We start from the raw sequence: 20,423 nt of genomic DNA on the forward strand, positions 1-20,423 counted from the left end.
ACATATAAATACAGTGTGTGTGTGTGTGTGTATATATACATATAAATACAGTGTGTGTGTGTGTGTGTGTGTGTATATATACATATAAATACAGTGTGTGTGTGTATATATACACATATAAATACAGTGTGTGTGTGTGTATATATATATACACATATAAATACAGTGTGTGTGTGTGTATATACACATATAAATACAGTGTGTGTGTGTGTATATACATATAAATACAGTGTGTGTGTGTATATATACATATAAATACAGTGTGTGTGTGTGTATATATACATATAAATTCAGTGTGTGTGTGTGTGTGTATATATACATATAAATACAGTGTGTGTGTATATATACACATATAAATACAGTGTGTGTGTGTGTATATATACACATATAAATACAGTGTGTGTGTGTGTGTATATACATATAAATACAGTGCGTGTGTGTGTGTGTGTATATATATACATATAAATACAGTGTGTGTGTGTGTGTGTGTATATATACATATAAATACAGTGTGTGTGTGTGTATATATACACATATAAATACAGTGTGTGTGTGTATATATATACACATATAAATACAGTGTGTGTGTGTGTGTGTGTATATATACACATATAAATACAGTGTGTGTGTGTGTATATATATACATATAAATACAGTGTGTGTGTGTGTGTGTGTATATATACATATAAATACAGTGTGTGTGTGTGTATATATACACATATAAATACAGTGTGTGTGTGTGTATATATATACACATATAAATACAGTGTGTGTGTGTATATATATACATATAAATACAGTGTGTGTGTGTGTATATATATACATATAAATACAGTGTGTGTGTGTATATATACATATAAATACAGTGTGTGTGTGTATATATATATACATATAAATACAGTGTGTGTGTGTATATATATACATATAAATACAGTGTGTGTGTATATATATACATATAAATACAGTGTGTGTGTATATATATATAAATATAAATACAGTGTGTGTGTGTATATATACATATAAATACAGTGTGTGTGTGTATATATACATATAAATACAGTGTGTGTGTGTATATATACATATAAATACAGTGTGTGTGTGTATATATACATATAAATACAGTGTGTGTGTATATATACATATAAATACAGTGTGTGTGTGTGTGTATATACATATAAATACAGTGTGTGTGTATATATACATATAAATACAGTGTGTGTGTGTGTATATATATACATATAAATACAGTGTGTGTGTGTATATATACATATAAATACAGTGTGTGTGTGTGTATATATATACATATAAATACAGTGTGTGTGTGTGTGTGTGTGTATATATACATATAAATACAGTGTGTGTGTGTGTATATATATATACATATAAATACAGTGTGTGTGTGTGTGTGTGTGTATATATACATATAAATACAGTGTGTGTGTGTGTGTGTATATATACATATAAATACAGTGTGTGTGTGTGTGTGTGTATATATACATATAAATACAGTATGTGTGTGTGTGTGTGTATATATACATATAAATACAGTGTGTGTGTGTGTGTGTGTATATATACATATAAATGCAGTGTGTGTGTGTGTGTGTGTATATATACATATATTTGTCGGGGTATTGTAGGGATGGGGTGGAAGCCTTGGTGAGTTCCCTTTTTTTTTGTAGGACTTGACCCCTGAGTAAAACAAGCTAATTTATTGACTTACCCTGGCAGGTGCGGTTATCTTCAGCCAGGATGAGGCCTCGCGGACACTGACACTGGTATCTGTCCCCAACAGTGGAACATGTGTGGCTGCAGCCACCATTGTTGATGTGGCAACCCTGAATTTCTGATAAAGAATAAAAAGAGAGATATTTAAAAAAAATCCAATCTCAACAAATTTCATACACACACACACACACACACACAAACACACATACATGCACATATGCACGCACACATATGAACATAGTATACACATACACACAAACATGCGCATACATGCACGCAGACATATGAACATAGTATACACATACACACACATGCACACACACATACATGCACACATACGCACGCACAAAAATGCATGCACATACACACAGATGAACGCACACACACATAGGCGCACACACACACATAGGCACACACACACATACTGTGATTACACCAAATGCAATCTGAGGTTCTCTTTTGTACTTTATATTATTTTGGTTATATTGAACTAAACCAAGGGACACACAGTGCCAATCTAACAGCAGCCGGCAGAAAAATAAAATATTATGAACCTGCAGCACTGGGGATCCCTCAGCAATAAACGCTTCTGTGCATTTCTCAAGGTTATTTTCTTCTGAAGTTAAGTGATGTACTTTTTTTTAAATATTCTATAGAAACGGAGATTATGTTGCTCCGGGATGGACAGGAATATTAATATCCAGAAAGAACACTCATAAAAATTCCATCCTCAACAAATCTGTTAGAGGCACACGATCAGATAGATTTGAAGTGTTTTTTTAACCCTCTGGCTGCCAGAGACAGCATTAGTCACATTGCAGCAGTAACTGACCTATCACAGGCCTGACACGTCATTATATGAGGGTTACACACAGTCATGTATCATGTCATTGTGCACACGTCATTATATGAGGGTTACACACAGTCATGTATCATATCATTGTGCACGTCATTATATGAGGGTTACACACAGTCATGTATCATATCATTGTGCACGTCATTATATGAGGGTTACACACAGTCATGTATCATATCATTGTGCACGTCATTATATGAGGGTTACACACAGTCATGTATCATATCATTGTGCACGTCATTATATGAGGGTTACACACAGTCATGTATCATATCATTGTGCACGTCATTATATGAGGGTTACACACAGTCATGTATCATATCATTGTGCACGTGTCATTATATGAGGGTTACACACAGTCATGTATCATATCATTGTGCACGTCATTATATGAGGGTTACACACAGTCATGTATCATATAATTGTGCAAGTCATTATATGAGGGTTACACACAGTAATGTATCATATCATTGTGCACACGTCATTATATGAGGGTTACACAGTCATGTATCATATCATTGTGCACGTCATTATATGAGGGTTACACACAGTCATGTATCATGTCATTGTGCACGTGTCATTATATGAGGGTTACACACAGTCATGTATCATGTCATTGTGCACGTCATTATATGAGGGTTACACACAGTCATGTATCATGTCATTGTGCACGTCATTATATGAGGGTTACACACAGTCATGTATCATATAATTGTGCACACGTCATTATATGAGGGTTACACACAGTCATGTATCATATCATTGTGCACATGTCATTATATGAGGGTTACACACAGTCATGTATCATGTCATTGTGCACACGTCATTATATGAGGGTTATACACAGTCATGTATCATGTCATTGTGCACACGTCATTATATGAGGGTTACACACAGTCATGTATCATGTCATTGTGCACACGTCATTATATGAGGGTTACACACAGTCATGTATCATGTCATTGTGCACACGTCATTATATGAGGGTTACACACAGTCATGTATCATATCATTGTGCACGTCATTATATGAGGGTTACACACAGTCATGTATCATGTCATTGTGCACACGTCATTATATGAGGGTTACACACAGTCATGTATCATATCATTGTGCACACGTCATTATATGAGGGTTACACACAGTCATGTATCATGTCATTGTGCACACGTCATTATATGAGGGTTACACACAGTCATGTATCATATCATTGTGCACGTCATTATATGAGGGTTACACAGTCATGTATCATATCATTGTGCACGTCATTATATGAGGGTTACACACAGTCATGTATCATGTCATTGTGCACGTCATTATATGAGGGTTACACACAGTCATGTATCATGTCATTGTGCACGTGTCATTATATGAGGGTTACACACAGTAATGTATCATATCATTGTGCACGTGTCATTATATGAGGGTTACACACAGTCATGTATCATATCATTGTGCACGTGTCATTATATGAGGGTTACACACAGTCATGTATCATGTCATTGTGCACACGTCATTATATGAGGGTTACACACAGTCATGTATCATATCATTGTGCACGTCATTATATGAGGGTTACACACAGTCATGTATCATGTCATTGTGCAAGTCATTATATGAGGGTTACACACAGTCATGTATCATGTCATTGTGCACGTCATTATATGAGGGTTACACACAGTCATGTATCATATCATTGTGCACGTCATTATATGAGGGTTACACACAGTCATGTATCATGTCATTGTGCAAGTCATTATATGAGGGTTACACACAGTCATGTATCATATCATTGTGCACGTCATTATATGAGGGTTACACACAGTCATGTATCATGTAATTGTGCACGTCATTATATGAGGGTTACACACAGTCATGTATCATATCATTGTGCACATGTCATTATATGAGGGTTACACAGTCATGTATCATATCATTGTGCACATGTCATTATATGAGGGTTACACACAGTCATGTATCATGTCATTGTGCACGTCATTATATGAGGGTTACACACAGTCATGTATCATGTCATTGTGCACGTGTCATTATATGAGGGTTACACACAGTCATGTATCATGTCATTGTGCACACGTCATTATATGAGGGTTACACACAGTCATGTATCATATCATTGTGCACGTCATTATATGAGGGTTACACACAGTCATGTATCATATCATTGTGCACGTCATTATATGAGGGGTTACACACAGTCATGTATCATATCATTGTGCACGTCATTATATGAGGGTTACACACAGTCATGTATCATATCATTGTGCACGTCATTATATGAGGGTTACACACAGTCATGTATCATGTCATTGTGCACGTCATTATATGAGGGTTACACACAGTCATGTATCATATCATTGTGCACACGTCATTATATGAGGGTTACACACAGTCATGTATCATGTCATTGTGCACAGTCATTATATGAGGGTTACACATAGTCATGTATCATATCATTGTGCACGTGTCATTATATGAGGGTTACACACAGTCATGTATCATGTCATTGTGCACGTCATTATATGAGGGTTACACACAGTCATGTATCATGTCATTGTGCACTACAATATATGAGGGTTACACACAGTCATGTATCATATCATTGTGCACATGTCATTATATGAGGGTTACACACAGTCATGTATCATATCATTGTGCACGTCATTATATGAGGGTTACACCACAGTCATGTATCATATCATTGTGCACACGTCATTATATGAGGGTTACACACAGTCATGTATCATGTCATTGATGCACATGTCATTATATGAGGGTTACACACAGTCATGTATCATTTCATTGTGCACATGTCATTATATGAGGGTTACACACAGTCATGTATCATATCATTGTGCACACGTCATTATATGAGGGTTACACACAGTCATGTATCATATCATTGTGCACATGTCATTATATGAGGGTTACACACAGTCATGTATCATATCATTGTGCAACATGACATTATATGAGGGTTACACCACAGTCATGTATCATATCATTGTGCACATGTCATTATATGAGGGTTACACACAGTCATGTATCATATCATTGTGCACGTCATTATATGAGGGTTACACACAGTCATGTATCATATCATTGTGCACATGTCATTATATGAGGGTTACACACAGTCATGTATCATATCATTGTGCACACGTCATTATATGAGGGTTACACACAGTCATGTATCATATCATTGTGCACACGTCATTATATGAGGGTTACACACAGTCATGTATCATATCATTGTGCACGTCATTATATGAGGGTTACACACAGTCATGTATCATGTCATTGTGCACGTGTCATTATATGAGAGTTACACACAGTCATGTATCATATCATTGTGCACGTCATTATATGAGGGTTACACACAGTCATGTATCATGTCATTGTGCACACGTCATTATATGAGGGTTACACACAGTCATGTATCATGTCATTGTGCACGTCATTATATGAGGGTTACACACAGTCATGTATCATGTCATTGTGCACACGTCATTATATGAAGGGTTACACACAGTCATGTATCATGTCGATTGTGCACGTCATTATATGAGGGCTTACACACAGTCATGTATCATGTCATTGTGCACGGTCATTAATATGAGGGTTACACACAGTCATGTATCATGTCATTGTGCACGTCTTATATGAGGGTTACACACAGTCATGTATCATATCATTTGCACGTCATTATATGAGGGTTACACACAGTCATGTATCATGTCATTGTGCCACGTCATTATATGAGGGTTACACACAGCCATGTATCATGTCATTGTGCACTTGTCATTATATGAGGGTTACACACAGTCATGTATCATAGTCATTGTGCAACGTCATTATATGAGGGTTACTACACAGTCATGTATCATGTCATTGTGCACGTCATTATATGAGGGTTACACACAGTCATGTATCATGTCATTGTGCACGTCATTATATGAGGGTTACACACAGTCATGTATCATGTCATTGTGCACGTCATTATATGAGGGTTACACACAGTCATGTATCATGTCATTGTGCACGTCATTATATGAGGGTTACACACAGTCATGTATCATATCATTGTGCACGTCATTATATGAGGGTTACACACAGTCATGTATCATATCATTGTGCACGTCATTATATGAGGGTTACACACAGTCATGTATCATGTCATTGTGCACGTCATTATATGAGGGTTACACACAGTCATGTAATCATATCATTGTGCACGTGTCATTATATGAGGGTTACACACAGTCCATGTATCATATCATTGTGCACGTCATTATATGAGGGTTACACACAGTCATGTATCATATCAATTGTGCAACGTCATTATATGAGGGTTACACACAGTCATGTATCATGTCATTGGTGCACACGTCATTATATGAGGGTTACACACAGTCATGTATCATATCATTGTGCACGTCATTATATGAGGTTACACACAGTCATGTATCATAGTCATTGTGCACGTGTCATTATATGAGGGTTACACACAGTCATGTATCATGTCATTGTGCACGTCATTATATGAGGGTTACACACAGTCATGTATCATATCATTGTGCACGTCATTATATGAGGGTTACACACAGTCATGTATCATATCATTGTGCACATGTCATTATATGAGGGTTACACACAGTCATGTATCATATCATTGTGCACACGTCATTATATGAGGGTTACAAACAGTCATGTATCATATCATTGTGCACACGTCATTATATGAGGGTTACACACAGTCATGTATCATATCATTGTGCACGTCATTATATGAGGGTTACACACAGTCATGTATCATATCATTGTGCTTGTCATTATATGAGGGTTACACACAGTCATGTATCATATCATTGTGCACACGTCATTATATGAGGGTTACACACAGTCATGTATCATATCATTGTGCACGTCATTATATGAGGGTTACACACAGTCATGTATCATGTCATTGTGCACGTCATTATATGAGGGTTACACACAGTCATGTATCATGACATTGTGCACATGTCATTATATGAGGGTTACACACAGTCATGTATCATGTCATTGTGTGCACGTGTCATTATATGAGGGTTACACACAGTCATGTATCATATCATTGTGCACGTCATTATATGAGGGTTACACACAGTCATGTATCATATCATTGTGCACATGTCATTATATGAGGGTTACACACAGTCATGTATCATGTCATTGTGCACGTCATTATATGAGGGTTACACACAGTCATGTATCATGTCATTGTGCACACGTCATTATATGAGGGTTACACACAGTCATGTATCATGTCATTGTGCACACGTCATTATATGAGGGTTACACACAGTCATGTATCATGTCATTGTGCACACGTCATTATATGAGGGTTACACACAGTCATGTATCATGTCATTGTGCACACGTCATTATATGAGGGTTACACACAGTCATGTATCATGTCATTGTGCACGTCATTATATGAGGGTTACACACAGTCATGTATCATGTCATTGTGCACGTCATTATATGAGGGTTACACAGTCATGTATCATGTCATTGTGCACGTCATTATATGAGGGTTACACACAGTCATGTATCATATCATTGTGCACGTCATTATATGAGGGTTACACACAGTCATGTATCATGTCATTGTGCACGTGTCATTATATGAGAGTTACACACAGTCATGTATCATATCATTGTGCACGTCATTATATGAGGGTTACACACAGTAATGTATCATGTCATTGTGCACGTCATTATATGAGAGTTACACACAGTCATGTATCATGTCATTGTGCACGTCATTATATGAGGGTTACACACAGTCATGTATCATATCATTGTGCACGTGTCATTATATGAGGGTTACACACAGTCATGTATCATATCATTGTGCACACGTCATTATATGAGGGTTACACACAGTCATGTATCATATCATTGTGCACCTGTCATTATATGAGGGTTACACACAGTCATGTATCATATCATTGTGCACGTGTCATTATATGAGGGTTACACACAGTCATGTATCATATCATTGTGCACGTCATTATATGAGGGTTACACACAGTCATGTATCATGTCATTGTGCACACGTCATTATATGAGGGTTACACACAGTCATGTATCATGTCATTGTGCACACGTCATTATATGAGGGTTACACACAGTCATGTATCATGTCATTGTGCACGTCATTATATGAGGGTTACACAGTCATGTATCATATCATTGTGCACGTCATTATATGAGGGTTACACAGTCATGTATCATATCATTGTGCACGTGTCATTATATGAGGGTTACACACAGTCATGTATCATATCATTGTGCATGTCATTATATGAGGGTTATACACAGTCATGTATCATGTCATTGTGCACGTGTCATTATATGAGGGTTACACACAGTCATGTATCATGTCATTGTGCACACGTCATTATATGAGGGTTACACACAGTCATTTATCATATCATTGTGCACACGTCATTATATGAGGGTTACACACAGTCATGTATCATATCATTGTGCACACGTCATTATATGAGGGTTACACACAGTCATGTATCATGTCATTGTGCACGTCATTATATGAGGGTTACACACAGTCATGTATCATGTCATTGTGCACGTGTCATTATATGAGGGTTATACACAGTCATGTATCATATCATTGTGCACGTCATTATATGAGGGTTACACACAGTCATGTATCATGACATTGTGCACATGTCATTATATGAGGGTTACACAGTCATGTATCATATCATTGTGCACGTCATTATATGAGGGTTACACACAGTCATGTATCATATCATTGTGCACACGTCATTATATGAGGGTTACACACAGTCATGTATCATGTCATTGTGCACGTCATTATATGAGGGTTACACACAGTCATGTATCATGTCATTGTGCACGTCATTATATGAGGGTTACACACAGTCATGTATCATATCATTGTGCACGTCATTATATGAGGGTTACACAGTCATGTATCATGTCATTGTGCACACGTCATTATATGAGGGTTACACACAGTCATGTATCATGTCATTGTGCACGTCATTATATGAGGGTTACACACAGTCATGTATCATGTCATTGTGCACACGTCATTATATGAGGGTTACACACAGTCATGTATCATATCATTGTGCACACGTCATTATATGAGGGTTACACACAGTCATGTATCATATCATTGTGCACACGTCATTATATGAGGGTTACACACAGTCATGTATCATATCATTGTGCTTGTCATTATATGAGGGTTACACACAGTCATGTATCATATCATTGTGCACACGTCATTATATGAGGGTTACACAGTCATGTATCATGTCATTGTGCACGTCATTATATGAGGGTTACACACAGTCATGTATCATATCATTGTGCACGTCATTATATGAGGGTTACACACAGTCATGTATCATATCATTGTGCACGTCATTATATGAGGGTTACACACAGTCATGTATCATATCATTGTGCACGTCATTATATGAGGGTTACACACAGTCATGTATCATGTCATTGTGCACGTCAATATATGAGGGTTACACACAGTCATGTATCATGTCATTGTGCACGTCATTATATGAGGGTTACACACAGTCATGTATCATATCATTGTGCACGTGTCATTATATGAGGGTTACACACAGTCATGTATCATATCATTGTGCACGTCATTATATGAGGGTTACACACAGTCATGTATCATATCATTGTGCACGTCATTATATGAGGGTTACACACAGTCATGTATCATATCATTGTGCACGTGTCATTATATGAGGGTTACACACAGTCATGTATCATATCATTGTGCACACGTCATTATATGAGGGTTTCACACAGTCATGTATCATATCATTGTGCACATGTCATTATATGAGGGTTACACACAGTCATGTATCATATCATTGTGCACGTCATTATATGAGGGTTACACACAGTCATGTATCATATCATTGTGCACACGTCATTATATGAGGGTTACACACAGTCATGTATCATATCATTGTGCACGTCATTATATGAGGGTTACACACAGTCATGTATCATATCATTGTGCACGTGTCATTATATGAGGGTTACACACAGTCATGTATCATGTCATTGTGCACACGTCATTATATGAGGGTTACACAGTCATGTATCATATCATTGTGCACGTCATTATATGAGGGTTACACACAGTCATGTATCATATCATTGTGCACGTCATTATATGAGGGTTACACACAGTCATGTATCATGTCATTGTGCACGTGTCATTATATGAGGGTTACACACAGTCATGTATCATATCATTGTGCACGTCATTATATGAGGGTTACACACAGTCATGTATCATGTCATTGTGCACGTCATTATATGAGGGTTACACACAGTCATGTATCATATCATTGTGCACACATCATTATATGAGGGTTACACACAGTCATGTATCATGTCATTGTGCACGTCATTATATGAGGGTTACACACAGTCATGTATCATATCATTGTGCACGTCATTATATGAGGGTTACACACAGTCATGTATCATGTCATTGTGCACGTCATTATATGAGGGTTACACACAGTCATGTATCATATCATTGTGCACGTCATTATATGAGGGTTACACACAGCCATGTATCATGTCATTGTGCACGTCATTATATGAGGGTTACACACAGTAATGTATCATATCATTGTGCACATGTCATTATATGAGGGTTACACACAGTCATGTATCATATCATTGTGCACGTCATTATATGAGGGTTACACAGTCATGTATCATGTCATTGTGCACGTCATTATATGAGGGTTACACACAGTCATGTATCATGTCATTGTGCACATGTCATTATATGAGGGTTACACACAGTCATGTATCATGTCATTGTGCACGTCATTATATGAGGGTTACACACAGTCATGTATCATATCATTGTGCACACGTCATTATATGAGGGTTACACACAGTCATGTATCATATCATTGTGCACGTCATTATATGAGGGTTACACACAGTCATGTATCATGTCATTGTGCACGTCATTATATGAGGGTTACACACAGTCATGTATCATATCATTGTGCACACGTCATTATATGAGGGTTACACACAGTCATGTATCATGACATTGTGCACATGTCATTATATGAGGGTTACACACAGTCATGTATCATATCATTGTGCACACGTCATTATATGAGGGTTACACACAGTCATGTATCATGTCATTGTGCACGTGTCATTATATGAGGGTTACACACAGTCATGTATCATGTCATTGTGCACATGTCATTATATGAGGGTTACACAGTCATGTATCATGTCATTGTGCACGTCATTATATGAGGGTTACACACAGTCATGTATCATGACATTGTGCACGTCATTATATGAGGGTTACACACAGTCATGTATCATATCATTGTGCACACGTCATTATATGAGGGTTACACACAGTCATGTATCATATCATTGTGCACGTCATTATATGAGGGTTACACACAGTCATGTATCATATCATTGTGCACGTCATTATATGAGGGTTACACACAGTCATGTATCATATCATTGTGCACACGTCATTATATGAGGGTTACACACAGTCATGTATCATGTCATTGTGCACGTCATTATATGAGGGTTACACACAGTCATGTATCATGTCATTGTGCACGTGTCATTATATGAGGGTTACACACAGTCATGTATCATGTCATTGTGCTTGTCATTATATGAGGGTTACACACAGTCATGTATCATGTCATTGTGCTTGTCATTATATGAGGGTTACACACAGTCATGTATCATGTCATTGTGCACGTCATTATATGAGGGTTACACACAGTCATGTATCATGTCATTGTGCACATCATTATATGAGGGTTACACACAGTCATGTATCATATCATTGTGCACACGTCATTATATGAGGGTTACACACAGTCATGTATCATATCATTGTGCTTGTCATTATATGAGGGTTACACACAGTCATGTATCATATCATTGTGCACGTCATTATATGAGGGTTATACACAGTCATGTATCATATCATTGTGCACGTGTCATTATATGAGGGTTACACACAGTCATGTATCATATCATTGTGCACACGTCATTATATGAGGGTTACACAGTCATGTATCATGTCATTGTGCACACGTCATTATATGAGGGTTACACACAGTCATGTATCATATCATTGTGCACGTCATTATATGAGGGTTACACACAGTCATGTATCATATCATTGTGCACACGTCATTATATGAGGGTTACACAGTCATGTATCATGTCATTGTGCACACGTCATTATATGAGGGTTACACACAGTCATGTATCATATCATTGTGCACGTCATTATATGAGGGTTACAAACAGTCATGTATCATGTCATTGTGCACGTCATTATATGAGGGTTACACACAGTCATGTATCATATCATTGTGCACACGTCATTATATGAGGGTTACACACAGTCATGTATCATGTCATTGTGCACGTGTCATTATATGAGGGTTACACACAGTCATGTATCATGTCATTGTGCACGTCATTATATGAGGGTTACACACAGTCATGTATCATGTCATTGTGCACGTCATTATATGAGGGTTACACACAGTCATGTATCATATCATTGTGCACACGTCATTATATGAGGGTTGCACAGTCATGTATCATGTCATTGTGCACGTCATTATATGAGGGTTACACACAGTCATGTATCATGTCATTGTGCACGTCATTATATGAGGGTTACACACAGTCATGTATCATGTCATTGTGCACATGTCATTATATGAGGGTTACACAGTCATGTATCATATCATTGTGCACGTCATTATATGAGCGTTACACACAGTCATGTATCATGTCATTGTGCACGTCATTATATGAGGGTTACACACAGTCATGTATCATGTCATTGTGCACGTCATTATATGAGGGTTACACACAGTCATGTATCATGTCATTGTGCACGTCATGTGATCTGGCACCAGGCTGATATAACAGCAACTCTGAATAATAAACCACTTGTCTGTTTATGGATCGCTTCTGATTTCCCTTTGTATCTTCTTGCAAAAGGCTGACTGGTTGTACACAATACTGAGGTCTGATGAAGTACCCTGATATCAGTAACAGGAAAACACTAAAGACAAATGATGTCATAGGATCACACCAGTGTCTCTAGCGGATTATTTAGTTATCTATTATTATTTTATTGTCATTGCTTTGGTGCCTAGGTTACAACTGAAATTTTCCATTAGATATTTACTGAGGGGGGATTTTGGCCTAGGTCTGTGCCTATGGCTGCAGTATATGGAGGCTGCGTGATCTGGGGGTGTAGGATTTGGGGGCTGTGTGATTAAATAGCTGCAGGATTTGGGGGCTCTATGAATTGATAGCTGTAGGATTTAGGGCTGCATGATTTGATAGCTGCAGGATCTGGGGGCTGTATGATTTGATAGCTGCAGGATCTGGGGGCTGTATGATTAAATAGCTGCAGGATTTGGGGGCTGTATAATTTGATAGCTGCATGATCTGTGGGCTGCATGATCTGGGGTGCAGGATTTGGGGGCTGTATGATTTGATAGCTGCAGGATTTGGGGCAGTATTATTTGATAGCTGCAGGATTTCGGGGCTGTATAATTTGATAGCAGCAGGATTTCTGAGCTGTATAATTTGATAGCAGCAGGATTTCAGGCCTGCAGGATCTGGGGGCTGTATGATTTGATAGCTGCAGGATTTGGGGGTTATATGATTAGATAGCTGCAGGATCTGGGAGCTGTATGATTTGATAGCTGCAGGGTTTGGGGGTTGTATGATTTGATAGCTACAAGATTTGGGGGCTGTATGATTTGATAGCTGCAGGATATGATGGCTATAGGATCTGGGGGGTGCGGAATTTGGGGGCTATATGATTTGATAGCTGCAGGATTTGGGGGCTGTATAATTTGATAGCTACATGATTTAAAAGGCTGCAGGATCTGGGGATGCAGGATTTGGGGGCTATATGATTTGAATGCTGCAGGATTTGGGGTTGTATGATTTAATAGCTGCAGGATTTGGGGGATGTGTGAATAAATAGCTGCAGGATTTGGGGGCTGTATGATTTGATAGCTGCAGGTTCTGGAGGCTGTGTGATTTGATAGCTGTAGGATCTGAGGGCTGTATGATTTGATAGCTGTAGGATCTGAGGGCTGTATGATTTGATAGCTGCAGGATCTGAGGGCTGTATGATTTGATAGCTGCAGGATCTGAGGGCTGTATGATTTGATAGCTGCAGGATCTGAGGGCTGTATGATTTGATAGCTGCAGGATTTGGGGGATGTGTGAATAAATAGCTGCAGGATTTGGGGGCTGTATGATTTGATAGCTGCAGGTTCTGGAGGCTGTGTGATTTGATAGCTGTAGGATCTGAGGGCTGTATGATTTGATAGCTGCAGGATCTGAGGGCTGTATGATTTGATAGCTGCAGGATTTGGGGTTGTATGATTTAATAGCTGCAGGATTTGGGGGATGTGTGAATAAATAGCTGCAGGATTTGGGGGCTGTATGATTTGATAGCTGCAGGTTCTGGAGGCTGTGTGATTTGATAGCTGTAGGATCTGAGGGCTGTATGATTTGATAGCTGTAGGATCTGAGGGCTGTATGATTTGATAGCTGCAGGATCTGAGGGCTGTATGATTTGATAGCTGCAGGATCTGAGGGCTGTATGATTTGATAGCTGCAGGATCTGAGGGCTGTATGATTTGATAGCTGCAGTATCTGGGGGCTGTATGATTTGATAGCTGCAGGATCTGAGGGCTGTACGATTAAATAGCTGCAGGATTTGGGGGCTATATGATTTGATAGCTGCAGGATCTGGGGGTTGTATGATTTGATAGCTTCAGGACCTGGGGTCTGTATGATTTGATAGCTGCAGGATCTGGGGTGCAGGATTTTGGGTCTGTGGGATCTGGGGGCTGTATGAATTGATAGCTGCAGGATTTGGGGGCTGTATGATTTGATAGCTGCAGTATCTAGGGGCTGTATGATTTGATAGCTGTAGGATCTGAGGGCTGCATGATTTGATAGCTGCAGGATTTGGGGGCTGTATGATTTGATAGCTGCAGGATCTGAGGGCTGTATGATTTGATAGCTGCAGTATTTGGGGGCTGTATGATTTGATAGCGCAGTATCTAGGGGCTGTATGATTTGATAGCTGCAGGATCTGAGGGCTGCATGATTTGATAGCTGCAGGATTTGGGGGCTGTATGATTTGATAGCTGCAGGATTTGGGAGGCTGTATGATTTGATAGCTGTAGGATCTGAGGGCTGCATGATTTGATAGCTGCAGGATCTGAGGGCTGTATGATTTGATAGCTGCAGGATTTGGGGGCTGTATGATTTGATAGCTGCAGGATTTGGGGGCTGTATGATTTGATAGCTGCAGGATCTGAGGGCTGTATGATTTGATAGCTGTAGTATTTGGGAGGCTGTATGATTTGATAGCTGTAGGATCTGAGGGCTGCATGATTTGATAGCTGCAGGATCTGAGGGCTGTATGATTTGATAGCTGCAGGATCTGAGGGCTGCATGATTTGATAGCTGCAGGATCTGAGTGCTGTGTGATTTGATAGCTGCAGGATTTGAGGGCTGCAGGATATGGGGGGTGCGGGATTTGGGGGCTATATGATTTGATAGCTGCAGGATTTGGGGCTGCAAGATTTGGGGGCTATATGATTTGATAGCTGCAGGATTTGGGGTAGTATAATTTGATAGCTGCAGGATTTGGGGGAGTATAATTTGATAGCTACAGGATTTGAAGGCTGCAGGATCTGGGGGTGCAGGATTTGGGGGCTATATGGATTTCATAGCTGCAGGATTTGGGGGCTGTATGAAATTATAGCTGCAGGATTTGGGGGCTGTATGAAATTATAGCTGCAGGATTTGGGGGCTATATGATTTGATAGCTGCAGGATTTAGGGGCTGTATGATTTAATAACTGAAACAAATGAAATGATGACCTCTATGGGACATTAGGAAGGATCTTATATGTATCTTTTATATGAAGAAGTGACACGTAGAGATGCAGAAAGGAACAAAAGTCCCATAGTGGTGTTATAAATATTCTATTAATAAATGTATAAATGAATTTTATACAAAACACAAGGAAAGTAGTTTTCTTTCATGTAATTGGCAAGAGTCCATGAGCTAGTGACGTATGGGATATACAATCCTACCAGGAGGGGCAAAGTTTCCCAAACCTCAAAATGCCTATAAATACACCCCTCACCACACCCACAATTCAGTTTTACAAACTTTGCCTCCTATGGAGGTGGTGAAGTAAGTTTGTGCTAAGATTTCTACGTTGATGTGCGCTTCTCAGCATTTTTTTTTCCAAAATATTTTTTATTGTAGAATAAACATATAAAAATAACAACAGTTTCAATGAGATCGTATGCAATCAAAGGTCCAACAATCATTGTACAATAAATGCAATAAGCGTAACTATGAGGACAATCAGTTGTTTAGGATGGACATAGATAAGATTCTCTAAAATTAGGGAAGTTAAACAAAAGTTACTAACATAATTCAATTGCAGAAACTAGTACAGTAAGATAGCCAGAAATATTATATTATAATGGTCAAGAAAAGTCAGCCAGTATTTACCATTTAATAAACCTCTTTTGATAACACATAGGGTTGGATGCGATGTGCGTCACCAGGTGGGGCAAGCAACCCCAAGATAGGAGGGGGCGGGGTAAGGGTGGGGAAGGGGAGTGGAAGTCACTTAGCAAGGGAAGGGCAGAGGGAAGAGGAGGGGGGGGGACGGGCCTCAGCTAAATGTCAGCTTCAGGTTGGGTTTGAAGCTAAACTTTATTATAGGGAATACCTAGGGACCCTGTTCTGCCCATGTACTTGTCTTCGGTCATCTTGGTAGACAAAACAGGGTTCCCAAATCTGCCAATATAAATCCTCTTTGTTTAGACTATAGTAAAAACTTTTTTCCATATTGGCGTATACCTGGATTATAGGGGTTACGGCGGTAATATCTGGAGGCTGAGTCTGCTTCCACGCTCTAGCTATCACCAGTTTCATGGCTGCAAGAACAAAGACTATCAATTTAGATAGGGGAGTCTGAACATTTCGAAGAAATATATGTAGGAGGGCAATCTCTGGGGTTAGTGAGGTTGACATCCCAAGAGCTGAGCAGAGGTCAGATATTTGGTTCCATTTGGGCTGTAGTTTGGGACAATCCCACCATACGTGGATATCTGAGCCCTTTTGTCCACATCCCCTCCAACAGATGGGGGATGCTGATGGGTACATCTGTGAAAGTCTGGAAGGGGTGTAGTACCATCTCAAGAACAGCTTCATGTAGGATTCCAAAGTATCTGCACAATGTATGGTCTTTTTAATTAAAGTCATAGCTAAATGCAAGTCCTTGTCCGTAATTGGTCTGGATAAGTCCCCTTCCCAGGCCCTAAGTTGCCAAGGTCTACCCTGGTTAGTGGACGTCTGTATTAGATTATAGTGGAATGATATGAGTTTAGGAGTCTTAGTTTGTAACTGCCATAGTTTCTCCCAGGTGGTCAGGTGTCTGCTGGAGACTATAGAGAAGCCCCAGGATAGTAAGAACCAATATAGTCTGGAGTACTCAAATGTGGCCCACAGTGGAGGGTTTTGTATGATAGAGCCCAAATTACTCGGAATAAGCAGTGCGTCTGAGGAATAAAAATGTGATATTTGTCGCAGGTCCCACTCACCCCACTGCAGGATATGAGTGTCTGGCAATGTTGCAAGTAGGGCTGGGATAGAATGTATAGGAGAGGGATGTGGAGCTACATCAGGAAGATTTCTGAGGCTTTGCCATATTTTTAAATTGTCTCTGATAATGGCATTCTTAATTCCTAGAGTATCCAACCAATTAATCAGGGATCCAGGGTAGGTCAGACATTCCCAGCCCTGTAGGAAGGTTAGACACCTCTATAGCCTTCCACCCCTGTGGTTCCCCCTTGTCCGCCCACGCCGAAACGTGGGAAAGTCGTGCAGCTTCGTAGTATCCTTGAATACTAGGCATAGCTACGCTCCCTTGTTCATAACGTTTCTGGAGTATTTTCGCTGCTATACGGGGTTTGGACTTACCCCATATGTAGCTCTGACCAAGGGACTGAAGTCTGCTTAAAAGGAACATTAAGTGGGATACAACGAAAATAGTAGAGAATTTTAGGTAGAATTGTCATTTTAAAGGATGCTATGCGGCCTTGCCATGAAATCTCTCTAAAATTCCAGGAGGTGATAAGGTCAGTGACTTCTCTAATAATAGTGGAATAGTTTAGGGAAACTACTAGCTTTGGGTCAGGGCTGAACTCCTAGATGGCGAATGGTATTTTGTGACCACTGGAAGGAATAGGACGTTTGAAGAACATCTAATTCAAATGTAGGAATACAGATAGGTAGTGCTTCAGTTTTGAGGACATTAACCTTATAATAGCAATGGGTGCCAATGTTAGATATAAGGTCAAGAAGAGCAGGTAAAGAGCCTAGTGGGTTTGTTAAAAACAAGGTCACGTCGTCGGCAAACAGGGCTATTTTCATGTCTCCTCCACCAAACCGACCGCCTTGTACCATTTGGGAATTTCTAATGGCTTGGGCCAGGGGCTCAATAGCTAGAACAAAAATCAAAGGTGATAGGGGACACCCCTGTCTGGTGCCATTAGTAATTTGAATTTCCGGGGAAGCAAATCCCAGACCCTTGACCACTGCGGAAGGGTCAGAATATAGAGCTCGAATTGCTGTAATTATCTTGAGTGGTAGGCCAAACTGAGCAAGAGTGAGCCACAGGTAGTCCCACCTGACAATGTCAAATGCCTTTTCTGCATCAAGCGACAGGGCCAGCATGGTTCGTCTCAATCTTGAGGCCTCCGTGAGAATGTCAAGTACTCTTCGAGTGTTATCTGGACCCTCTCTACCAAAAGTGAATCCGACCTGATCTGAATGCACTATTTTCGGGAGTAAACGGTTGAGGCGATTAGCCCAGAGCTTGGCATATAACTTTACATCTCTGTTGATCAATGAGATCGGTCTATAACTGCTACAGTAGGAGGGATCCTTGTTCGGCTTAGCGATAGGGAGGATTATTGCTTGTGATAATTCCTTTCTGAACGAACCAGACTCTCACGCCTCTGAGAAGACCTTCAGAAGGATCTTATTTAGCTCCGTCCTGAAGAGTTTATAAAAGGCCGCCGGATATCCATCAGGGCCTGGAGCCTTATTGTTTTGAGTGTGCTTGATGGCCAAATTAAGTTCAACTAAAGAAAATGGGGCGCTAAGCGCTTCTTTGTCTATCTACGATAAGGTTGGCAGATTTAGTATATGTAGGAGGTCGGCTATATCCTGTGTAGAGGACTCTTTATCGGCCATAAGGGCTGAAGCTGATAAAGTTCAGAATAATAATCCGCAAAAGTTTCACCTATTTCTTTAGGCGAAGTGACTGATACGGCACCCCGTTTAAGTGACAATATCCTAGCTGCTGCAGTTCTACCCCGCAGTTTATGCATTAGAAGAGTTGAAGCCTTATTACCTTGGCAGTACATTAGTTTCTTAAATCGAGTGTAAGAGTCCCAAACTCTCTCTAGTTCCTTGTCTGCTAGTTGTGTTCTAAGTTTCTTAATTTTTTCTGCTAGGGGCAAAGATGGAGAATTTTTATTCGCTAGTTCCGCAGACCGTAATTCAGATACTAAAAGGCCTAAAGGAGCACCAGCCTGGTGTCTAAGCATTGCCTGTCTCCTGATACATATCC

At 39.4% G+C, this 20,423-nt stretch overlaps 1 protein-coding gene across 4 annotated transcripts in view; it reads right to left on the minus strand.

Moving 5' to 3' along the window:
* Positions 1-20,423, minus strand: part of OIT3 (oncoprotein induced transcript 3) — a 150,043-nt gene that overhangs the window by 30,766 nt on the left and 98,854 nt on the right. For all 4 annotated transcript variants that reach the window (XM_053691915.1, XM_053691914.1, XM_053691916.1 and 1 more), the window contains one exon: positions 1,721-1,843. In XM_053691915.1, coding sequence (XP_053547890.1) covers positions 1,721-1,843 — 123 coding nt within the window. The remainder of the gene's footprint in view (positions 1-1,720; positions 1,844-20,423) is intronic.

The sequence above is a fragment of the Bombina bombina genome, chromosome 9 (genome assembly GCF_027579735.1).
Source record: "Bombina bombina isolate aBomBom1 chromosome 9, aBomBom1.pri, whole genome shotgun sequence".
Classification (NCBI taxonomy): domain Eukaryota; kingdom Metazoa; phylum Chordata; class Amphibia; order Anura; family Bombinatoridae; genus Bombina; species Bombina bombina.